The sequence below is a fragment of the Polistes canadensis genome, unplaced genomic scaffold (genome assembly GCF_001313835.1).
Source record: "Polistes canadensis isolate GaletaPanama2010 unplaced genomic scaffold, ASM131383v1 scaffold_324, whole genome shotgun sequence".
In the NCBI taxonomy this organism is placed as follows: domain Eukaryota; kingdom Metazoa; phylum Arthropoda; class Insecta; order Hymenoptera; family Vespidae; genus Polistes; species Polistes canadensis.
This window is the reverse complement of record NW_014569871.1, coordinates 534-26,746: the sequence shown is the minus strand read 5'-3', so window position 1 is coordinate 26,746 and position 26,213 is coordinate 534. Positions and strand designations below refer to the sequence as shown.

The 26,213-nt window shown below is 36.9% G+C and overlaps 2 protein-coding genes across 4 annotated transcripts in view; one reads left to right on the top strand and one right to left on the bottom strand.

Moving 5' to 3' along the window:
* Positions 1-16,813, bottom strand: part of LOC106791599 (facilitated trehalose transporter Tret1-2 homolog) — a 62,032-nt gene extending 45,219 nt beyond the window's left edge. The window contains exons 1-2 of the mRNA XM_014757341.1: positions 14,978-16,813; positions 9,032-9,799 (exon numbers count right to left, since the gene is read on the bottom strand). Coding sequence (XP_014612827.1) covers positions 9,032-9,055 — 24 coding nt within the window. The 5' untranslated portion in view covers positions 9,056-9,799; positions 14,978-16,813. The remainder of the gene's footprint in view (positions 1-9,031; positions 9,800-14,977) is intronic.
* LOC106791600 (mediator of RNA polymerase II transcription subunit 20) overlaps positions 1-26,004 on the top strand; it is a 73,010-nt gene extending 47,006 nt beyond the window's left edge. For 2 of the 3 annotated variants that reach the window (XM_014757343.1, XM_014757344.1), the window contains 3 exons: positions 23,332-23,591; positions 25,546-25,656; positions 25,772-25,922. In XM_014757343.1, the coding sequence (XP_014612829.1) occupies positions 23,332-23,591; positions 25,546-25,656; positions 25,772-25,864 (464 nt within the window). In that variant the 3' untranslated portion in view covers positions 25,865-25,922. Of the gene's footprint in view, positions 1-23,331; positions 23,592-25,545; positions 25,657-25,771 lie in introns of all 3 variants that reach the window. The other variant, XM_014757342.1, reaches the window with a different exon arrangement.
* Positions 26,005-26,213: the final 209 nt, after the last annotated feature.

Genomic DNA, 26,213 nt, shown 5'->3' with positions numbered 1-26,213 from the left:
TCGTACCATTTGCATAAGAAATTATGAATTACTCTCTCTCCGAGCTAAATGCTGCTACCACTACTACTGCTACCACTTCCTACACGATAATAGAGTTCTTACAGCGTCTGCCTTTACCCCCACACCCTTTTGCGGAAATGAAATATCTCTCGACATTGTGGCATCTAAATTGTTTTCTCTATTCCTTCTCGACTTTCCAAGTATGACAAGGAACAATCCTCTCTTTTCTTTGGTAATCTGCGCATTGTTTACATTTAATTAGATCAGAAAAGATGAGAGAAATGGGGGGCCTTTCGAAAAAGCTCGAGATGATAGATAACGATAATACTCTTCTCTGTTAATCTTAGTTTATTCCATAGGAAACTTGTGCATCGATTTTGTAAAACAATTTAATTTGTTTACAACTTCGAACTATGAAATATCGTAGAAATTCATTTCAATTTTGTACTAATAATTCAATGAACGTTTGCCTAAAATAAAATGGAAAACTTTCGAACGAAATGAAACAGTTTTGAGCTAGGCTAGCTATTCTCACTCTCTCTCTCTCTCTCTCTCTCTCTCTCTCTCTCTCTTTGCAGCGGTCCAATTGTAATCGTTAACTCGTAACTCGTATCGCATTTCTTAACGAAAGAAAAATCTATTATTTCTTATTATCACATGTAACACTTTTCCCCTTTAAGCAACGATATCTTCATCGAATTCGTTTATAAGATAAGCTTATTTATTGTGACAACCGTTAAACGAATAGAAACGAGACACGCTAGATTTTCTTAACTATACTTTATGTACTTACATATTTATCTTCTGACATTAGAAAATTCTGTATAAACTCTTAAACCACTTTCTCCCCATTATCATGTACGCTCAAAACCGGTGGTCATTAATCTTAATTAGGGACGATAGATGATATCAACTTTCTTTCAATTAAACTGCCAAAGCCGATAACGTTCTTCATTTGATTCCTCGTATGTACAGTTGTATATATTCGACGATAAGTAGATCTATTGCAAAATTATCGTTGTTTTTTTTTTTCGAACGCGTTTATGTCCTCCTATAATAAGTTACGAAAATGATACGAGAAATAATCACGGTTGTAAATTTAGAAAATATATTATTAGATAACGCGGAAATTGGTCAAACTTATTTTTTCGTCGAACCTTCTTCAATCCTCTTCGTACCCTTTCTTCTATTCATTGTCATCGTCGGAAACATTAAACGGGAGCAAACCACTAGACTTGTTCAAAGCTAGCTACTCTAAATCTTGACAACACCTTAACCAATCCGCGATTTCCTTTTTTCTTCTCGCTGAATGACCCTTCAAACGTTTCGCTATCGATTAAGACGAAATAACGTTCTCGTTGAATCCTCACCTTCTTTCGCTTAAAACGTCACGTTCCTGTCTTTTTTTACGATCAAACTCACTCAGGACAATATTCTTGATGACAGTTGGCAACACTGACCCAGTAACAGCCTATTTTGGCACGTTGACTAATCGCGTCAGCGATTCCGTTGCGGGTTCCCGCCTGTCGGATAGTCGCAAAACGATGCGGACATCGTTTTCTAACAGAGCCCGCAAACTTCCAGATCTGCATACATCCGACTGTTTGTTATTCGTAGCTACTTTAGAGTTCACCGGTACAAGTTCGCATAACGGGAATGCCAAATAAATCAAATAAGATATATTTGATTTTTCATGATAAATCTCCCCTCGAGTACTTTCACTTTTTCTTTACTCGAGTCGTACAAATTACCCCGCACGCCACAGTGGCTTTTAATGAAATCGAATAACTTCGTTTGATTCGATCTAAAAGAAAAGAAATGAAAGAGAAAAAGGTGGAAAAATATTATGAGATCAATGTAAGGAGTTTGATGGATCATTTATCCGAGATTTTGACTCTCCAATGTAGCCGGGGTGATATAATGCTCTTAGTAATATAGGTGGTCTAGCTTGACACGTAATCTTGAACTTTGTCGTAACGGCATTAAATTTTATGAGACACGAAGTCCTATAACCCAGTGCTACCTTTAGAAGAGTAATATGCATAAACGGATTGTCCCACAAACTTGTAAGGGTTAAGTTTACCATGACGGCTGATTAAATATTTTCCGTTTTCCTTCTCGTTTTACGTCCCCTGTACAATCCTAAACTTTTCTTCATTCTAATATACAGGTAACCCTCCCATAACACGGTAGATAGGTTCCTAGAAAGTGCCGTGTTGTGTGAAACCCAGAGTTCATTATTCCTTCTCGTTATTATTTTAAGGTAATTTGAGATTTTTAAATATGTTCAACAAAATCATGTTATTCAGTACTGTAAAAGTACAAAGTGTTGTAGAAAAGTTTTCGCAATTTATGAATTATGTTTTAGCGAAACTGTGTTATAGGAGGGCTACCTGTATCTACCAAAGGAAACGTTGACATCTACTAAGGAACCCTCCCAAAAGGAGGTAAGAGAAATCAAAAAAATAAGATAAGAAAATAAAATCGAGTAGGAAGAAGCGGTTAAGAGCCAATTTCTTAATAAAGATGAAGAAAAGTGTGGACTGTAAACGTGCATCCCTCTTGACTCTCGTCCATCTTAAGCTTCCTCGGAAGCGCATCCTCTTCTTGGCAGCGTGTAGAAAAGGAGGAAAAGATTCTCCTCCTCCTCCTCCTCCTCCTCCTCCTCCTCCTCCTCCTCCTCATCCTCATCCTCATCCTCATCCTCCCTCGGACGGTCCGCTGGAGCCGAGCGTTTAAGTGCACTTTACTTGGAGTAAAATGCATCGAGGCACAAGCTAGGAAAGGAAAGTAAGTGTGCTTGGTATTTCTCTCTCTCTCTCTTTCTCTCTCTCTCTCTCTCTTTCTCTCTTTCTCTCTCTCTCTCTCTCTCTCTCTCGTTCTCTCTCTAGCCCTTCTGGTGCAGCAGCAGAAGCTGCAGCAACTGAGCCACGACTACGAACTTGCGGTTAGGCAAGCGGTTACACGCCCATCCGCTACTCTCTTCTGCGTGTGTGCTCGCAGTTTGAGCAAGGGTTGCAGGAGAGTGCACGAGAGTGCAGTTTGCATCCCCTCCCCCGTCGTAACGTTCTTACACTAGTACACAGTGCACGAGTACGAGTATGAGCAAGGGTTAGAGATACGCGCAGCTACGAGAATACAGACTCTATCTTTTCCTCTCTCTCTCTCTCTCTCTCTCTCTCTCTCTCACTCTCAAATACCTTTCCCAAAGGCTCTTTCTTTCTTCCAGGTAGTAGCGTCTCTGTCTGTGTGTGTGGGTGTGTGTAGGTGGGTCGATCGGTATCTGGGTCGCGGGTTTTGGCAGTGCGAACCGCCGGCTCTTCTTCTCCTTCGCCTTGTCGTTACTCCTACCCCAACCCATCCAACTATTTCCCCCACCATCTCCAACCAAATTGTCTTCCCGCCAAATTCAAACTTTTTTCCAAATGCGATAACAACGCGGTTTTTTTTTTATTCCCTACCCTATATACTTATGTAATATATGAGCCGTTTATTTTGAAAGTGGCCTTAAGTCCATTTCAATATTATTTTTTTGGTTATCGGTGTTGAACGTAATAATATCTACAACTGAAAGTTTAATCCTTATCGGTTGTCAGCTTTATATTATATATGTGATTCTCACTAAGTTGTAGCTGGTTTCGATAAATATGTTACAATATTTTCAGTATTTTAAGAATAACACGTTATTGTTAAAAATTATTTTTTTCTTTTCTTTTCCTTTTTTTTTTTTTTAGGAGTATTACAAATATATGAGATTATTAATTATCTAATTATTATTATCATTAGGAGGACCGCGGCGACAAAGTATTGTTGTTACGTGAGAGGTGACTTACGACCGATAAGGGTTGAACTGTCGTAAAAATCATTTGGCGGAAAAAATAAAAAAACAAACGGCTAATATATGTATAAAATAAACAGTATTTCACTGATTGTTCGGTCATTCTATAGAATATCCGCATTAACATAATTGTTGTCACTGTATCGGCATGATTTTTACAATCCTATGCATTTAATTTGCAAACCATTTTGTCAGTCGATTAGAATTAAATCGATAGAAATAGTCGTGAAACGTATAAATTTTCGTAGCATTTCATTGAACGTTTCATTAGATCGACGTAAGAAAAATGTAATAACGTTTAAATCCTCGGAGAAGGAATGGAGCTAACAGATGCGACTGGTCGACAAAGAAGAAACGCTATTCGATCTTCGGCAATTTATATAGAAGACAGACGAGGAAGCATTCGAAAGATACGATAATACACCTTTTGTTCCAAATGCTGTAGTGGAGAAAGAACCGTCGCGTACTTTTAAACTTCCAAGTGGCCCTTCGGACGATCGTTATTTCGATGCGGGAACGTGTAAGCTCCCGTTTAAATTCCTACGATTCTTTCTTAGCGCAAACTCCCAACGTGACCTCTTTTTCGATAAAGAGAAAGAGAGAGAGAGAGAGAGAGAGAGAGAGAGAGAGAGAGAGGTGAGAAATTGGGTGGACAAAAGTTTAAAGAAAAAAATATTTCTTGAAAAATATAACGTTAATGCATTTTCTGAAATATCATACCTGATGGTACGAGATCGAAATCGGTGTTGTTGGTTCGTTACAGAGGAAAATCAACTATTTATTTTTCGATATTATCATCGTACAAGCTGAAGGTACTTAAAACTCTCTTTCGTGCAACGATGCACAAACAACATTCGCTTCTACCACCCATAATAGAAATGAAATCTCTCGCGATGATCGATAATAATGTTTGATATTAAAACACTCTTTCATTATAATCGTTTTACTTCGAGCAGATTAATACGCTCCAGATAAATCGATTTTAAAGGAAGTAAAAATGTTTCTTTACTCGTGTAATTCAATCGTATCATATTGTATTTGCTGAAAGAGTAGAAATCATCGTAATTCTGGTTCTCCTTTTTCATGAGATGCGTTTTATTCAACCATTCCTCGTTTAAAGGGTTAACACCCATGTAAACATTCGAATAAAATATCAGTTGTCAATAAAAAAACAATTTAATTTATAAAAAAGATCCTACATATTTTATATATATAAATCTTGAAAATGATCAATTTTTGAATATCCTGTTAATGACATTCGATTTTGAAGATTTTAAAGTGTATTATACAGTGTATTAACCCTTTGAGTGCTGAATACTTTTAGCTGAAGTGTTTTGTAGGGACGGAATAATTTATTATTAGTACGACTGTTTCCGTTGATTGATATTATTAACCACACAAATTCTAATAATAAATTATATTTAATAATTAATGCTTTTTTTCTTAATATTTAATTTTCATGTAATAAGACTCAAAAAAATAATCAATACGCAAACCAACATTACATTATTTTACATTCATATTGACAAACACGTATTTGACATAACAGTCAAAGGATAAATTATAAAATGAAATTACAAAAAAAAGTAAAAACACTAAGCAGACAGACACGCGCGATAAAAAATGATAATCGTTCATTACTTCTAATGCAACCTTCGATTTTAAACATCGTCAGAGTTTTCTTCGTCGGTGGTCGAATATGTTAAGATCGACGGAGTAGAGAAAATATTTCGGACGTTTTAAAAATCTTCTAGAAAGGGCAAAAAAAGAAAGGAACGTTTTCGAATTGGCACGCCGAGTTATATAGTTTTCGAGATCTGCACCGCACGTGTGCGAAAAACGTGTGCGAAAAACGTGTGCGAAAAACGTGTGCGAAAAACGTATGGGGTACACGTGACGCAGAATTCGGACCTAACATAAATGCTTGAAAATAAACGCGCAAAAGTTGATCCACGTTAAAAGATCGAACTTACGTTTCTTTTCAATGGGTAAAACACGTTCGCAAGATAATTGGTGCGGGGAGGTGAGGGGAATACTTGTACGAAATCTTCGATCTATTAAAATTCTATTTTTTTTTCCTTTTTTCATAATCGATATTAAGTAGAGAAGACAAGTTCGAAATAAAGAAAAAGAAAAAGTACTCGTTCGAACGGTGGTTTTCCGTATTCTTTCACTCTAGGACTCGGTATAACGGCTTAAGATTTCCACGCGAATCGGTTACGCTCGAGTTGTTGCAATAAATAATATCGATGTAACTAACAGAACCGTCGATAGTTAGTCCACCATAGAGGGATACGTCATGCGATCCCCCTTTAACTTCTTGAATCCGGTTGTGATACACTGGATGCGATCTTCAAAGTTATGAGAAATCGAGATTTTTCGTTTTTTCATTTTTCTTTTTTTCTTCTATACGATAACGAGTCCGTTCAAAGTTACAAGGATTTATTTATGTGCAATTACACGTTTTTGTCAAAGAAAGAAAACAAAAGAAAAAGAAAAAAAACACCCAATGCCGTTTCGCGCGACTTCAATAATAGTTCTCGCTTAAATTGATATATACGATGATTAATTAAATGACACATAATTTATATACGAAAATGCGCGAACGATTTTACTATGCCACGCCCCACCTTCCCTCCTATGAGAGCATATATTATTTCGTTAAAAGCAAGTATATAAAATGTAAAAAAAAAAAAAAAAAAAAAATATCAAAGGAGTATCTCTCTCAAAGTACCGAATGTCTCTATATCTTTCGTCATTTTCAAGGCATAAGATAGAACGCTCTTAACTTTGCAGAAAATAGGGTTACAAGGGGTAAGGAAATGAATAGAGGAGAAAGAAGAGGGAAAGGAAGATCCGTTCGAATGATGATGACACGGTCGATATTCTTGCTTACCTCGTGAATTCCTAGCTTATCTATGATATTCCGGTTTTCGAAGCTGCGAACAGTAACCACACACTTATCGAGAGATTCAAATTTGTTCTTTAACACGTTCGTAACCACGTTACCTATATTTGTGTGGGGGAGGGGAAGGCCCAATTACCCAGCAACTATGGGTAACGTTTTTCGTGTTCGTATTAAATAGAATTTTAAACTGAAATATTTTAAATAGAATCGTTAATGAAATAAACACTGAAATATAAATATAATAAAATATAGCACACACACAAATATGTTATATTTATTGTTAATTTATATTTAGGATAAAACATTACGTCGGTCAATTTGCGTTCTCGCCCAACGAAAAAAAAAAAATGTCAACCGAATTACAGTGAACGACGATGAACGTGTTAAATCGTTAGTTTGCACTTTTTCTTTTATGAACTTTCATCGTCAGTGAACGCTACAAAAATCATTTAGCAAGCCATCCGAAACTCTTCTAACTAATAATTTACTGGAAAACTCTAATTTAGTACGTAGACTAGAAAAGGTTCTTCTACCCCCCCCCCCCTTACAACCTAGAAATAAGATTTTTCTTAAATGATAATATGATTATTTTGCAACAGTTAGAATATATCCGTTTACACTTAACTTTGTAATATTATTTGTAACAACTCATGTGTCAATGTAATCACGTCAGCAAAAAATGATCTTATAATTCTCGGCTATCAGATTTAATTATATATTCCTCTATTAATAAAAAAAAAAAAGTGAACTCTCATCAAAAGGGAAAATCGACGAGTTTGATGCATGGATGAAAGGGGAACTTCATTGGAATAACTTTACTTTTAAGAGTGGCAAGAACGATAACGTTAAAGGTTAACAACTCTGATACAACTTCCCGAAGTTGTATATTTAACGATTTATATTAATACTTATTAGTTATGACAAAGTTATCCTATACTTTATTTATTTTCCCCTTTAGAAAAGTTTATTAAACTCGGCAAAGATGATTTAATGATTATATTAATAATTAAAATAATAAAGCTATACTTTAAATAATAAGTCTATGCTTTATTTATTTTCCCCTTTCAAAAAGGTTCATTAAAATCAAAGGCAAAAGATGATAATTGAAAAGGCAATAATTTTGGGCGACGTTAGAAGAAAGTTTCGAAATCGTTCGTTGAACGTCAAGACTATCCCGTCGTAACGATGATCATCATCATGTTTTCCGTTAGATTCTACTTTAACGTTTATCTTTCACTTTCGGGATGGTTTCAACCCACTAACCGACTTTAAAGTTGGCCGAGCGCTCGACGACAAGTACTCCTCTCGACAGGAGAAAGAGGAAAAGCAAGAGAAAGAGGAAAAGCAAGAGAAAGAGAGAGAGAGAAAGAGAGAGAGAGAGAGAGAGAGAGAAATAGAGAGAGAGAGAGAGAGAGAGAGAGAGAGAGAATATCGTAACTAAAAAGTTCTGCTTACACAGAGATGAAAATAACAGTGACGCTATCAATCCGCGATTTACTCTGTATACCAAAAAAAAACATTTTTTTAGATACTCTTACATAAAATATTATTCCAGTCTGAACGATGCTCCTGCAACGGTCATGGGCATGAAATTCCAATTACATATATTTTTGTTCCCCAACAATCTCCCCCCTCTCTCCTCTCCCCAGTCACGATAATAAAATTCTCGTGATACGTTATTCGTTTTCTTTCTTATGACAATAATATAACATATCGATTTCAAAAGGAATAAAAATTAACGATAAGGGATACAATTGTTTAACACGTTTTCTGCAACGTGTACCGTTTTCGGCACACGCTAAAATGCATTTGTACGCCAAGCTAAATTTTTTCATTTCAGATGTTTTCACCTGAAAGTAACTGCTGGTAACACCGTCTTATGCACCGATAACCGTACACGCGGCGTGATAAGTAGTTATGTGTAAATTATAATAGTGAAAACGCGGGAAATACCATATAAATGGTGACAACCTTTTTTAATGATTGTCCTATTAAGCCATACTTATGCATTGATTGTTTTAACAAAATTCATCGCTACATGAAAATATAAGTCAAATATAAAACATACTTTTTATTTTGTATTTACTTTTGTACATAACTCTTATTTCAATTATTCTAAAATATATATTCTGTTTCAAAAACAAGAAAAAAAACAGGTATTTATAGAAAATTATTAAACTTGTTAACGTGTACCGAAAACGGTACACGTGGCCTAGAAATGATATGTATCTTCGTAAATAGCATGCCAGGGAACGTGTTAAAAAATTTGAAGGAACTATACTCACGTAATATCTATGATTCAGTGACATCTCTTCTCCCTTTGGACCCCCTCCTCTCTCTCTCTCTCTCTCTTTCTCTCTCTCTCTCTCTCTCTCTCTCTCTCTCTTTTTATTTCTTGATAAGTTTCTAAAAATTCGTACAAAGATTCGTACGAATTTTCAAAGATTTAGTTTATGCGAGATTTCTTGGATACTTTTCTCAGATGGTTGGTTGGTTTGTTGGTTGGTTGGTTGGTTGGTTGTTATCAATTCTCCTAGAATAAACTCTGGGTCCCCTTCTTTGGGAAAGAAAAAAAAATGTTGTATTACCATCGAGAGTGTATAGAGAACATCGTTTATTTTTTTTCGAACGAGAAAACCCTGTTTGGTTCTTTATCGTCGGGAAGAGCTATGCGATTTACGTAGGTGTACGTGCAAAGTCCCCTTTACCCGTGTAGTAGACATCAAGATCCCATAGGCAACGACGTACCCAGTAGTATCCTCTTTTTCCTTCTAGTATCAGCCTTGGGTTATTTATTGTCAAAGTTGCACTTAACTCTAGTCTTTTGGTTATTGTCGCCTTCAGTCTCTAGCAGTTTCTAACGCGTACCACCTCTCTCTCTTTCTCTCTCTTTCTCTCTCTTTCTCTCTCTTTCTCTCTCTCTCTCTCTCTCTCTTTTTCTCTCTTCATTTTTGTCGTCTTCTTCTCTCCTCTCTTCACTTCACCTCACCGAAAAAGAACCTCGTCAAACCTTCGAGGTCTGTCTGTCTCATCGAAGATCCGATAAAACGTTCCTGCGAAAAGCTTCTCCGTTTTAGGATTATCATATCCGATAAGATTATTGCACGTTCGTGGAACCGCGAATGCGATTGCTTTCAAATGCTTCTGACACAACGTTCACCAACTAACTTGTACTCTACTATATATTTATATATAAAGAGTGAGAATATTAGTTTGAAAAGAAATAAACAATAAAAAAGAATGTTCGTTGCTTCGACCAACGCGATAGAAATGAAACTCGTGTGCGTATCGTGTGGTAAATAATTCAATCGTGTTTACGATGGATGTTACTTAAAATCATACGCCGTTACGTTTACTAGATCTCTCATTGAAAATTATTGATATATAATGTGTTTAGGATGAACAAAATTGAAAAATAAATACACATTATTATACATTGATTATAATATATTTAATGAGTTTAACTTGAAAGCTTTATTTATAACGAGTGAATTAAAGCAATACAAAAATAATGTACAGAAAACGTCCGTATATTAAAATCATATAACAGGGAGAATACCTGGTTTTTTATGTCTAACAATGGATTGTTCATCCTTTGTTTTTACTGTTTTTTCTTAATTTTTTTTAATGTCAGAATCAATTTAATACCTGTTAAAGTAATAATAATACAAAGTATATGTGTTTCAAAATTACATATTTTATTAAATGAAAATTTTTAACTCAAAATCATTACTGGCATGGTTAAAATAATAATATACATTTATTTCGATTAATTAACAATCGTTTAAGGTGTGTCGGACGCAATAATGTACTCTACTAATATTTTTCGATTGTTTAAACTAAAATATAATTGTTTTAACGTTCCTGGCCAGTGATGACTTTGAATTGGAAAAATATTCATCTAATAAAATATCAGATCAAAATAGTTTAATATTACGAATATATTTCATGTATAAACAAATCTACTTATTCTTACTTTAATTGGTATATAAATTGATTCTAATACACACACACACACTAATATTAAAACCTTCTATAATCTCGTTGAACTGTCGATCGTCTAAAGGTTCTATTTCACTGTCTCTCTCCCTACCATTATGCTCCCTCTCTTTTCATGTCGTTTGATAAAATTTGATCGTTACCGTCACGTAAAAAGTATAACTTGATTAAAAAATTCTAATACTTTTAAATCAAAGATAACGATTAATTAATGCCGTGTCAATGAATATATATATATATAAACGTTAAGCATAATCCTTCGTTTTCTATCCCGAAAAATAGATCTCACGCACCATCTATTTCGTGGCACGTCGAACGAGAAATAAAAACATTTTTTTCCACGAATCATTCTATATCTAAAGTGTGTGCGCGTTAACGATCGTGTAGTACACGACGAAAACAACGTTAACTGGCGTTCAAATTCGTCATATCGAACGATCTATTAGCCGCGAGAATATTTCATTCTGGTTCGCATCGATGGCCACCATAAATATAACGATAACTCTATACTACCAACAAATTTAACGGCTTGTGACTATTCGCCGTTAATCGATGTCCCTGAACACGATTCTCTAACGTACTTTCTCGAGCATGACTTTTCTCTCTGTTAGTTCATTCGTTCGTTCGTTCTCTCTCGAAGCTTATCGTGGGTGGGTACGACGGACAGAAACGGTGCACAAGAATAAACAGCGTGCATGCAAAACGTCACTTTTATGGTTCGGAGCTTTTAGCCTTGCTTATAAAAACGTACCACCCGTCCATTAGCAGCAACGACTACGACTACGACTACGACGACGACTGTGAAAAAATTTCAACCTCTGCTATCTCTCCCTCTCTGTCTCTTTTCTCGTTAGAATAACATATTCCAAGACACAAAGGAAATAATAGATACCACGGTGAATATAATATTTATGTCGATTAGAGTCGCATATCAATTTTTTCTTCTTACTTTTCCTACGAAAATATTAGATCTACCGTAAAGTTCTGTTCGTTCAAACGAACACTGGTATTTCATTTTCTCGTCTCCAGGAATAAGACATTTTTAAAAAATAGGATAATACAAATTGTATCATCACGTTAGTAACAAGTCATAAAAATTAATGATGGCTATTATATTATTCAATAAAGTTTATTCTAGGTATGAACAATTTATTATTATACAGTAGCGAAACAAAACTTCACAAAATAAGATTGAGTGTCGAGAGGAGATGCCCAAAATGTCAATGCTAAATAAAAGAAATCAAGTAGTTGTCATCCATATTCGTATCAGGCACACGAAACTAACACACGAATATTTACTCTCTAAGCGAACGCCATTCAAATGTGAAACTTACAATACTCCAAACAGCATCGAACATATTTTACTTTACTGCAACAAATACATTAGCAATAGAAATCAACACCGAATTAAAGAAGATTACGAAGTAATTTGAATGAAAGTAACAACATCCGAAACGTATTACTCTTTTTTTAAATAGATAAATTTACTGAATTTCTAGTAAAACGAATAACAATGTATTGTTTAATCATCGGATAATCATATTGTCAATACCAGTATGACTTCATTGTTAACGCGACCAATTAAAAATAAACTTTTACTAAAAAAAGAAGAAAAAAAAAAATGAAAGAAAACTTATTACTTAGTTTTATTCTAAAACCGGACAGAACTTTCCGGTAGACCTAATGTATCAAAGAATTGTCCCTAGAAGAATTTTCTTTTCTCTTTTCTTTTTTTGCGATGCCTCAAGCACGCTAACATTTTCTTCGCGAAACAAGGACTCCTCGACCTCGATAAAAGTAAGAAGAAGAAAAAGGATAAAGAGAGAGGGAAAGTATGCTGCTACCTCTATTGTTCTTCGTTTGGAAGAGATCCGAGGTGGTGCCAATATCGGGAGTCGTTCTGGCTGCCGATATCGGGTCACCACCACCAAAGTCTATCTATACTCGCAAGTCACGGTGATATCTCAAACGCGAGTCAGCTGCACGGCCATTAATTCGATCCAATTTCTCCTAATTATCGTTTAGAATGAATGTTTCGTCTTTTCGATTAGCGATTTAGGTAAGCTAGATAGATAGGTAGGTAGGTAGGTAGGTAGGTAGGTAGGTAAGTAGGTAGATAGATAGGTAGATAGATAGATAGATAGATAGGTAGGTAAGAAAATAATCGAAAGGAAACGTTGCACTCTGCGTAGTTCTACGAATCCCCCTTGTGCAACTTCGACGACCGACATTAAATCACGCAAAGTAGAGCCCGCCGAGAACGCGTAGGAGGCACTCGTATTTTTCACGTGAACGTCAACGGCCGAGGAACGTTTTCTACGACGAGGACGACGATTACCAGCAAGCTCAGAGCTCACCATTAATATCAAAGGATACGTCGAGACAAATCTCCATCGTTCAACCAAATTCAATGTTTTTTTTCCCTTACCGTCTTGGAAAAAAATGCAAATCAAAATTAGATCGTAAAAGTAATCAAGAAGAAAGAGAGAGAGAGAGAGAGAGAGAGAGAGAGAGAGAGAGAGAGAGAGAGAGAGAAAGTAGAACATAAGAAAAAGGGCTTTTAAAGGGAGGAAGATAATTTGTCTCGGCTTGTTTGCGGGATTTGTAATGACCTAGAATAGATGGGAAAATATGAAAGAAAGAGAGAGAGAGAGAGAGAGAGAGGATCGGGCGAAGGTTTGCTTTTACATACGATGGCAGCTTCTACAAAGTATCCCTGTCGTTTGCGCGAGAATAAATTACGAGACGTCGCCGGAGTAAAAAAGTTTTGATCTTCCCTCGGTGGGTAGCCGAGTGTCTCTTTAAGTCCTCGTCGTTCGCGTTCTTACGGGGGAAAAAGGACAAAAAAGAAGAAGAAGAAGAAGAAGAAGAAGAAGAAAAAAATTAGAGGATGATCTCTCTCTCTCTCTCTCTCCCTCTCTCTCTCTCTCTCGCTCTCATTGACCCGTTTCTCTCTCTCTTTCTCCTTAAACTTGCGATTGAAATTCGACGAATCGCAAAAATAGTTTATGCATAACCTTTTTCGCGAATTATATAGGTATATTTCGAGGAGAGAAAAATAACGAATGATAAAACGATCGTATTCATTTGATCGGTTAAAGTTAAACAAAAAGAAAATAATAAAAAAATGTATCGCGTGTAACGACGCTTTCATTCGACTCCCTAAATTTTACGTGCAATCTATTGCAGCAATTTGCATCGGCTTGGAGTTGTAAACGAAATGCGAGCACGCCCTTTTCTCATCCCTTTGCCGACGGAGAGAATTACCAGAGGCATTATTGTCCTTCCTTCTTGCATCTATTCGTACGTTTTCACACGTGACCCCGTTAAAAAGAACATTTACGAACGTTAACAAGCAACTAAGCAAGCACCCATTTCTTTACGTTTCTTCTTCAAATAAAAACAAATAAGATGTAAAATTGATAGGTTTGAATTTTCTCTATCGTTCCGAAGATTCAATTTACATAGAAGTTGGGAAAGGGGGAGAGGGGGGAAATCATTTGGGATAAAACTTTAAAGGACAACGATCGCAAAAGCAAGAATGAAGATATTTTAACCGTGCTAATTGTCTGTCCATGAAAATGAAGGATACCCGAGAGAGAGAGAAAAGATATGCGGATGCGAATTAATGCAAATAGAGAATAAGAGAGAGAGAGGGAGAGAGAGAGAGGGAGAGAGAGAGAGAGAGAGAGAGAGAGAGAGAGAGAGAGAGTAAGAGAGAGAGAAAGATAGAGAGAGAGCGAGAGAGTAAGAGAGAGGGAAAGAGAGAGGGATAGTCGACTCGAGTGCAGATTAAATTTATCGATCGACCGTGGAACGTGAAACGAGGAGGTGCCGGGAAAAGGTGACTCTAGGACGCAGACGTATTCTTCCCACTTTTTCCTAATACTCTGACTCTTCCATCTCGGTTAATAACCTTTTCGTGCGAGCATTAAATCGCTCGAAATAAATTCCGTCGATCGGCGAGTTTCTTATTTCCCTACGTTACAAACTACGTCCAAGTTTCTTCGGTGAGTTGGACACTTGACAAGTTGGAAAAAACTTTCGTGATTATTATCAAATGGTAAGATGAAAGTATATTAATACGTCTTGTCTGTATTTTCAATATCCTAACGAAGTATTTATACAAAATAACGCACAACGTGCACATTGAATTTCGCATTCACGATTCCATTTTACGATTCTTCTTGATTACATCTCTCATCTCTTTTTCACTCACTAACTCTACTTACATTTTATTTAATCTTCGTTTTATTCCGTTATCGTTTCCTCTCTATACCTCAATCCATCATCGTGCTTTAATGCATTCGTATGCAAATCGAAGGCATCGTTCCTTTTTCCATTGAGGAAGTAGCAGCAGAGAGAAGAAGAAGGAGAAGAAGGTCGGTCTTAGCGATCGGACAAGTTGTGACTTCGTTAAATGAATTTTCCCTTCTTCCTTTCGTTCGCGTGCGAGGAAACTCATAGATTCTAATCAAACTCACGACGAATCCTTTTGAAATAATTATGGTCCCCGTGGTAATCCTCAATCTTAATACGCTAAACGGGTATTCTCGTTAACATTGATCATTCTTAAGTTATATACGAACGATGATTATATTACACTGCGACTTATACTTCAATTGTATATGTACATAGATAATCCCTGTAGGATATAGAAACCGATAAAAATCAAATAGGAATGGCAATGGCACCCAAAACAAAGAAATCAAAGTTTTTCTTTCTGTCCTTTTTATCACCTAAAGAACCTATATTATACGTTCGGTAAGGTGAGAATTGGCTTTTCTATTCTGAATAGAGATAATGTAGCAACTTTTTGAAATGCATAAAGAAGACGGAGACGAGAACTCGACTGACATTAATTGCGATCTCGCTGCTTAAATGGTTACATATATACGGCCTCGAGCAAGAAAACCGCGCTTTCAACGTAAACAAAACATCGAAAGAAAGAATGAAATCCTAAACAAAAAAGACAGATCCGATCCAATCCGATTCGATCCAATCCGATTCGATCCAATCCGATTCGATCCAATCCGATTCGATCCGATCCGGTGGTCTCGGTTTGACTTTTATTTTCATATTTTCTTGTAGTATTTTAATATACATTGACTAAGTAGATATCTTGTTCGATGTTTAATCGACAATACCCCCTTAGAAAGGATTAGGATGCTCGGGAACTTTAAACTCTTTCCTTCTTCCCCCGTTTCTTGCTTACTTTCCTCTTAACTTTCCTCCTTCCCCTTCTTCTACTTCTTTCTCGCTTTAAAAACCTGTCCACTCGTTTTCCTTCGTCCATAAGCGTTCTTACGCATTCGATAGACCGTACCAAATTCGATGAAACTTTCAACCGACGACCCACCCACCTCTCTCTCTCTCTCTTTCTATCTCTCTTTCTCTCTTTATCGTCTATCGCAAGCTCGACAAATCGAATCTTTCATGGAAATATCCTTTTCATAGGATTCATAGAGTCGAACTTTCATACTCGATGTTTTTTAGAAATCTCAAGATAATCATAACGTAGTAGCAACATATTTAATAACAATAATTATCCATTGAAAATGTTCCTCTTCGAAACGACGCACTTCATTTCTCTATTTTTTGAAATCCAACTCGCATATATTTCTATTTTCCTCCGATGAACATGACGAGACTTTAGCATAACTTTGTTTTTTCCAATGTTAAGCCATAAACGTAGAATATAATCGTAAATAATGTATCATTCTTTTCACTAAACTTGTCTTCATCTTCTTCTTCTTTGGTAAAAAAAAGCATCCTCTAAAAGAGACCACTAAACAAATTCCCTGATGTCGAACGCGAATGACAATAAACGTTTCTTTCTCTCTCTTTCTCAAACAAATATATATATAAAAGAAAGAACGGAATCCTAAAGAGGTAAATGAAAAGAAAAGAAAAGAAAAAGAAAAAAAATGGTAGGAAAAAGAGAGAAAGTTTTTGCCTTTTATAAAGCTTTCGCGTTATCTCTCGCCGGTTCTGTTTCTGCCCGTTTGCGATCGGGACGGACGCATAGACCCGTTGCTGAATCGCGGCCAACTGAGAGGGAGAGAACAACCCCCTAGATACTAGCGTCGGTTGGCTGGTGGCATCGCGCACGAAAACCCCCTGCGCAAAGCTCTGTCCCATCCTTCCTACGGATTTCTCTCTCTCTCTCTCTCTCTCTCTCTCTGTCTCTCTCTCTCTCTCTCTCCATCCCACTCTCCATCCCACTCTCCATCCCGCTCTCCATCTATCTCTACCTATTTCTCTGTCTTTCTCCTACGAGTCCCCAGGAACCAGACGAAGAGGGAAATATATTAGATGGATCGTTTGGAGAGCCCTCGCGCGCGTGCCTCTAACCCTTGCTTCCTTCGAACCCTATTCCTCCTTCTTGGTAGGGACGTGCACGCGCGCGCTACCAAGCAAACAAGCAAGCAAGCAAGCACATGCACACCTGCCGTGTGCGTGCTCACGCATCTCTCCCCTTTCAGCTGTCACCGAAATAAGAGAGAGGGGACAACAAGTTTAACCCCTTCTCCTCCCACCACCACCACCACCACCACCACCACCACCACCACCACCACCACCACCACCGCCAACCAACATTCTATCCTTAACGTAGGTTAGTTGCGCAAGGATTATATTTTACGAGCTATCTTTTTGGTTTGTAAAATGGTAGATAGGAATCTTCATTTACTTTTGTTTTGTATTATAGTTAGAAAGAAGGATCGTCGAATTGTTTTTTCTCTAGCTTTTCTTTTGTTTTTTTTTCCTTCAGTTTCCTCGATAGGATTTAATTCATCGCTAGTTATCCCCCCGCAAAAGAACGATTCCAATTGTTCGATAATTACCAGGATGGGTCGTTCGAGAAGTGGGATTAAGCGAGAAATACGTTTGGTTTCTGTGGTTAACCTTTGACAGAGATCAAATTTTATTCCGATAAAAACCGGTTCAGGGGAAAAACGGGGGAGGGATACTGATTGTGAGCTACCCTAACATGCTCCTATTTTGATATTTTTTTTTCATCTTCTTTTTTTTTCTCTTTCTGTCCCCTGAGCTAACCTCAATCGTAACTTGAATGGGAAACAAATTGCTCAACAATAAGGACCCAGCCAGTCTGATGTTGGGTCTCCCGCCGGATCCTTCTTCCTTCGTGAAGTTTTCAAATAAAGCAGGGCTCCTCCGACAAAGTATAATAGAATTCCAAGATTGACTAAGTTAGCCTCACTTGGCCGAAATCATGGTCGACTAGGGTATAAGAAACACGGTGGAAGAGTAACTACTGTGACATCTCTTTTTTCATTTTTTTTCTCCTTCTTTTTCCCTAAAAAATCAAATATTCCCGTTTGATGGGTTTAAACGAAACGTATCGAGAATTCATTTGGTACTCATTCTTCCTCTTCGTATTCTTTCTCACTCGATCGATATACCTATTACGATGTGTATGGGTATGTAGATATATCAAATTTCAATTTGTCACGATTATGAAGAACCGTTTGGCACGTTCTGTCTATAAAAGAAGAGTGGATCGATTACTCTGGAATGTCCTCGAATAAAAGAGGATCCGACATTTCTCTAGTACCCCATAATAATTTGTCGAAAAATCATCGTCATTCTAAGGATCAAATCTAACCCTATACCATATATATATTGCTCCCTTCTTAAAGAATATAAGAATACCTTGAGTTTATAAACTTCCGCGACGAAGCTAACCCTTCGTGGCCTGGCAACAGCTGGTACTTTTAATAAAGCGATCGCAAATCTCGTCGAATATTTCTTTTCCGACCATTGAACGGCCAATTAATTATCGATTTCCGACCTTAACTTTACGTCCTTAACTTTTGTAGAACAATGCCACGTTAAGAAGCCCCTGACAAAAAAGGTCTTTGAATCTTTTAAGTATGCCTCTTGATTTCTCTGACAGATGAGATTCGAAGTCTTACAACGTAATAGTAGTAACGAAAAGATTAAATAAACACGACAACCTGTCCTGTAACGTTATATTATATCATTTATTCAACAAGGAAATTATAATTATACGGAATTAAATTCAGTTCTCGATCATTCGCGTATTTCTACGAGCTATGAAAGCAAAATGAGAATGGGAAGGCCCTTAGGTTCGTAAGATCGGAGTTGACGGTTGTCGCGTCACGATTGTTCCTCGGGTGTCGGAAATCGAACGAATACAAGGGATGACACTTTGATCGATCGGCCGTCATCATCGGAAACTCAAGTTATTACTGGTTGCACCTCGATAGAAACGTCAGTTAGGCGAGAAAGAAGTTAGGCGAGAAAGAAGTTAGGCGAGAAAGAAGGAAGGAAGGAAGGAAGGAAGGAAGAAAGGAAGGAAGGGTAAAAGTAGAGAAAATATACTTTTTGGAAAAGCGAGAAAAAATAAATCTTTCTACTTTATCTTCTCCCTCTTCTTCTTTGGTCTCGTCTATTATTCAAGATTTGACAAGTTAAATTATAACACGACTAGGACAAATTAAAATCCGTTTAATTGAATTTAATCGATTCACACATCGATAATGGAAAATAAGACTCGATCGTAGATTGGTACACTACGCTAACGCTTCATTAATAACATTTCTCTGATCGATAGTATTATACTCACGAGTTGTTCTACGCGGCGGTGATTCAACCGTGGGCAGAAAACAAAATTGCGTCGACCCGGAGTTGAATATATCTCTCGTCGTTGTACAAAAACAGGTGCAATCTCGACGCGTCGGGGTTGACGTGAGTCGTAATTAATGGGCTGAAGCGTGGACGTGCTACGTGTCGCGATAAAAGGCCCCCACGAATATTGCCTCTATCGAGCGTCTCCCTTTCGCAATAAACGAAAGGAAAAGTAGGAATCCAAAAAAAAAACAACAGCCCTACACGTCGATCTTTTCTTTCGTATTGAAACAGAAAGACAACGCGCGTATTTGCCAGTAACAACCACTGTTTGATCGTTCGTAGATGATAAGAAAAAAATATGCAAGGACATTTCATTAGACGAGTAATCAGTCGATTCGAATCAACCGATACCAGGGATTGAAATCAAACAATCGAGACAATTGGAAAGGCTAACTGTTCAACGGAGATAAGGAAACAACGTCATTATCGCAATGTATCCTGATGACGATGGACCCATGGGTGAAGACAGAGTAGATCCAAGCAAAAGATCTGTTGGCTTTTAAACAATTTTCCGAAATCTTCACAAAAAACTTCAAAATATATGTTGTTAAATTTATGAACATATTATAGGACGAATCTTTCTTTAATCGAAACACGAAGAAATGTAGCAAGCAAAAGGAACCAGATAATAAAGGGTCGTTCTGTATGTATATGCTAAATACAATTTATAACGTATTCGATTGCATTATGAATTTCAAGAAAGACGAAGTTAATACACTTTTAAAGAAATTAAATATTGATTTAAAACCAGAAAACAAAGACAAGGATAGTAAAGCAGTTTTTAAGGTTTTTAGGAGGAAATGCAATCGATATTAACACGTTTCCTGCCACGTGGACCATTTTCGGTACACGCTAAAATACATTTGTACATCAAGCTGAATTTTCTAGTTTGAGATGTATCCTTCTAAAAATAATTGCTAGTAACACTTGACTTAATGATGTTTACAGTAATTTTTGAGTCGTGTACCGATATCCGTACACGCGGTGTGGTAATTAGTTATGTGTAAATTATAATAGTGAAACTGTGCGAAATACCACAAAAAGAATGACAACCTTTTATAATGATTGCCCTAAAAAGCCATACTTATGCATTGATTGTTGTAACAAAATTCATCGCTACATGAAAATATAAGTGAAATATTGGACATACTTTCTATTTCGTATTCACTTTTGTACATAACTTTTGTTTCAATTATTCAAAGTGAAATAAATTCAATTGACTAGTGTTATTTTGCGCATTTTGTCGTTTTAATATTTACAATTATGAAAATAATATATATTCTCTGTGAAAAAGAAGAAAAAAAACAACAGGTATTTATAGAAAATGATTAAACTCGTTACCGTATACCGAAAACGGCACACGTGGCCTAAAAATGACATGTATCTTCGTAAACAGCATGGCAGGGAACGTGTTAAAAGTTGACCAGGTCAGGTTCGTCCTTCCAGCCCTTAAAGCTCGAAGAAAGTGAGACGAGCGGGAGAGATTGTGGGTGCTTTCGCATCGTTTGCGGCGGCCTCCGCACGAGAGCGCATCCGTGTAACACAGAACGCGCATACGTGCGATGCAGACAATGCGGTATGCGGCATGCGGCGCGTCACAGGGCCGTATGATCGCTGGTGTAAACTGCTGTTGCTGCTGCTGCTGTGTCTACAGCACCAGATCATCACGGCCCGGGAAAACCGCCCTCTACGTTCAACCAATTGTACACGGTCGCGAAGGGGAGAAGAAACTTCTACCAACTGGGAGAAATGATGGAAAAGGATGAGAGGTACACTAATCAGCCTCTTCGTTAATCTCGATTCATCCGTTGGGAAAGAGCTTATGTAGCCTCATTGTTTTCCCTCGAGCAAATACGCGAATACGGGTCAAAGCGAACGAACTGCGTGCGGAAATAGGTGTACTACTTATCTCTCCTTGCCAAAAGCATTATATATTATACCTATTATACTTTCCAGCTCGATATTCTCGAGACTTAAAAAAAGATAACGCCCAAATTGTCGAGTTAAATTTTACTATTAAAAGCTTTTCGAAATAATCATTTACACTTTGACTATCGCGCGTATTTCACGTGATTTGCCCATGGAACCAATGTGAATTTTTTATCATGCAATTTGCATATTATGTTAAAATATTATTTACAATAGGCAAGGTAAGTTGCATAATGGTGTTTAATGCATTTTCCGTGGCGGGGTTCACCGGTGGACTCCCATGGCAGTCAACGCGTTAAAAATAATAACATTGTTTTCTTGACTATTTTCGATTACTTTTCCATAACGTCCTGAAATTTGATAAAAACTCTACCGACCGATAATCTCGTTATATAATATTATACAGAAACCACGTTTTACATGTGCGATATTATACTTTTTATCGAGTTTCTAGGAACGAACGAACGAACAAGATGCAATCGGTGCGTTCGCGTCGAGAAATCCAATTTTCACGATTTATCAGGAATGGCAATTTTTTTGGATTTATTTGCAGCAACGCGAGCAAGGCGTTCCCCGTACATCACATTCTTCGTGCACACCCCGCACTCGTATTAATTTATTATTATGAAAAGTTCATTACTAAAGTTGTCAATGAACGATAAATAACGTTACCGAGAGATCGAAAATGAGTGCGTGAGAGCACGCGATGCGAGCCCGCAATTAAGGAATTTTGTCGTTCGACGTGGTCGCGAGGACAGCCGGTTATAACAGCGACGCGTAAATAATTCATGGTGCATCGGTCAAACCGGAAACTGTATAAGCCCGCTATTATGTGGACGATGTACGGAATAACAGAGGTACAGAGAGAGGGAGAGAGAGAGAGAGAGAGAGAGAAAGAGGTGAAATACTCAACGAATTATGAATATTCAGCGAACTTCGCACGTCATATATTTCGAAGAATCATGCGTTAAACCTTTCCCAATAACCACCAACAGCATCCCGATTTAGTCGAGTAGATGATACTAATTATTTCTATCATATATCCGAACGAATTCGATATCCGTCAAAATGTTCGATTATTCAAATTACTCGTTCTCATTATATCTTTCGATAAAAATTAAAAAAAAAAGGAAAAATAACAAATGTTCATTATATTTTTGTACAAAACAAATGAGTAGGTATATACTAGTATAAAAATAAATCCCCATCTATCGATAATCATTCCTGAATATTTACTAATTAATAATTTCATCCAGGACTGATGATTTAAATCCGATACGACGAGATTCGGAATATCCGCGCACGCACATTCAACGAAATTGCGACATATCTTATATCTGGATGTTTTTTAATCGAATAATTGTCGATAAAAAATATGCTCGCGGTATACCACGATATATACGCGTACAACCACGAAGAATATTTCAACCGTCCGAGCATACACGATTTACGTACTTTGTTTCCTATGCTTTTTTTTTTTTGAAAATCTTTTTGCCTGAAAGAAAACACACACACGCACATAACACTCAGAAAGAAAACGAACCCTTTTCAATCGAGAATAAACGATTTCGGTAGTTTTCTTTCGTATGGATTCGCATACGTTTCTCGAGAACGTACGAACAGGATACAACTTCTAAGAGACAAGTTCAAAGTTCAAGTTAGATTCGAGTTTATTGTAAGTTCTCTGTATACGCGCCCGAACTAGTGTTGATAGGAGCAATGTGATACACGTTTAAACGAACTACGAACATCATGTAACTTTGACTGCATTTCAATATGCGTTTCCGCGTTCAATCTTCCACGATGTTTACCGTAAAGAATCTATCTGGTATTTACAATGTCTCAGCTGTTTCCATATCTCTCGTCCTCTAACTACTCACAGTCTATCGATTTAGATTTTATATTAGTACCTTTTGTAAAAAAAAAAAAAAAATAGAAAAAAAGGTAAGAAAAGTTCAATATTTATTCTTTATGTTTACAGGTGTTCAAAGAACCGTTCACGTGCTACACAACTCGGAACAACCAGCCTCTGTTTTCGCTCTTCTCGAGTCCGGCAATAAGATAGTGCCATTGATCGCGGATAGCCTCTTCGATCTTCTCATGATGAAGATGACGAGTATCTATACGAGTAAAAAACAAACTAAAATCGAATCGAAAGGGCCGCGTTTCGAGATTGGAGACTTTTGCGTTAAACTCGGCAGCGTCACCATGAGCCAGAACTTCAAAGGTATCCTTGTCGAAGTAAGTTTCAAAAAACATCATTCTCTCTTCGTAAATGATTTCTTTGGAACGACCTTACGTGAGACTGTTCTCAGCTGTTTCCCGGTCTAATCGGCCTGCTTCTCTTTTAGATACAACGAGTCTTTAAGCGTTAAGAAATTTTCTCAACTTTTCTCAACTTTTCTCTACTTTCGACAGACCGGTCAGATTAATTATTCATTTGACAAGTTTCGTTGTACTCCGAAATAACGAAAACAGAAAACATAAAGAAACAAAGAGATCATTTAAAAGGAAAATCCCGAGTTTAATATATGGTATTAATTGTGAACGAGAGAAAAATTAGAAAAGTCGCGAATTTCCAACTTCCGGGGTCCTTGGCAATCACGTGACTATTCTGTATTATCGATTGACAGTATCTCGCTCTTCTGGTGGCGGGGCTGAGGAGGGAGAAGGGGGAGAAACGATACGAATAGAGAGAGAGCTTGCAATGCACACGAATTACACGCGCAGATTGTACTCTTGTATATACGTATAACCGTTTCAAACCCAGTAGTTCCCATCCTGAAACACCACGAAATCTAAGCCTTACGTCCATTTCTATTGGAGATAATTACAATCGCCATTCTGCCATTAAATAACGATAGTCGTATTATTCGAGCGTTACTATTCATCGATGGCGTTACGCGTAAACGTAAAGCCGATTTCGTATAAAATATATATATATGCTTTTAAATAGATACGTCGTCAGGTCGTTCGAAAATCATTAATCGCAACAATTTTCCGCGTATTTAGTCGCCCGTTGCGTCAGAGTTTGCGATTTTCCTCGTTCGTGTACAATCGGAACTACTATTCACGATGACTACATTTTCGATACGTTTATTACGATACGCGTTTTCATCGTTTTTACAAACTTCTTGTACGTTTATTCGTACAAAACTATAATAAACTTATTCTTTACATAGGACGTACATATATAAAACTATTCGTATCGGTAACTGCGTCATACCATTTTTTTGTTTGTACCATATCATGACGTCGAATTCGTTACGATAAACCACCATTCTTCCATTAATTTCAATTGAAGAAAGTCCTTTGGTCTCCATCCTTAGTTGGGGCCCTAGATTTTTGCAGGCTTTCACTTCCTCGTCCCGGACTCTTTTTCTTCAGCTCTCTTTTCTCAAGGGACAAACAAAGGGAAAGAGAGAGAGAGAGAGAGAGAGAGAGAGAGAGAGAGAGAAAGGAATAGTGAAAATAACGTATACATTTTTCATTTGCTATTTCCACCGAGCGAATGAGGAACGAGCTTACTTCCCTTTTCTCTTTATTTTCAATGCATCCGCGAAACAGTGCTCGGGGAACGAGTTATCGAAACGAGCTATCGTTCCAACAAGAGAGATAAAACCTAAACTCTCTTCTCTTTAAAAGAAGCGACCCGATGTGTCATTTAATCGTTAACGTTCCATCAACTCATTAACTGGTATTTCGAGTGTGCCCTACTTGAGTACATCTCCGAGGGTTGCGGACTTCATTTTTCCTATATATACCTTTCGACGATGCAAACAAAATTGTCATCTTCATGGATTTTCATTTTCTTCTTTGTAGGATTATTTAAATCCTAAATAACACTTCCAAGATCTAGTCCGATTAGACCAAACAATTTCTTCCGCCCGGGGTTTTACCGTTGAGTCATTTTTTCATTCGATCAATTGGGATTATATGTTCTTACGTGAACTGTTAATAACATCAGTATACAGCAATGTTCTCTTTATTCTTAAATTATGACCAGTCTTTCCAATTTATCGCAATACGACATGACTCAATCAATTTAATAGTTTCAATTAGATTTTATACGTCACGCTATTCATGCTGGGTCTTCCCAAATTTTCGATTACGTGTCATGACCGTCGATATATAATACATATAGTACACCATTCTTCGTATATGTAATAAAGATTTTTCCTTGATTCAACCGTAGGTCGAGTATAGACCCTGTGTCATTCCGGGAAGTGCATGGGAACTTCTACGAGAGTTTCTTCAAGGATTTCTAGGCTCTGCTGTATCAAATCAAGCTCCTCAATATTTGCAGGTATATCAAAACTGTTCTACTTTTCTTTATAATCATTCAAATTAAACGTATAAATTTTATTATCCTTTTGATTAATCAAATAATATACCCAAAAAATGTATTTTTTTTCTTACAGAATCGAATGAATGATATTTATCAACCAATGGATACGATACAACAATATTTGGAACATTTTGGACAATACAGAAAAGCCACCGGAGTAATTTAAGTTCTTTTTTTAATAAAGATCGATAAACAATTAAAAGATATTATGATTCTAGAACTCTATTTATCAAGATTTGTATTTCAGAGATAATAAACTTTTATTATCTTTTCAATATTAACGCGTATATTGAGAATCAATAAATATATATATATATATATATATATATATATATAGTAATATTACAAAAATTATAAATAAAATTGAAAAAGAAATATTTTTGTGCGTTCTACTAAGCTTTTAGGCGCATTTAAAAACATGCCCGTTAACCACTTGCAGTGGAAAGACGTGCCACGAACGTCAACATGCTTTTGTTTCCGGAAAGCCAGCGACGTGTTACGCACGTCGTTGGGCG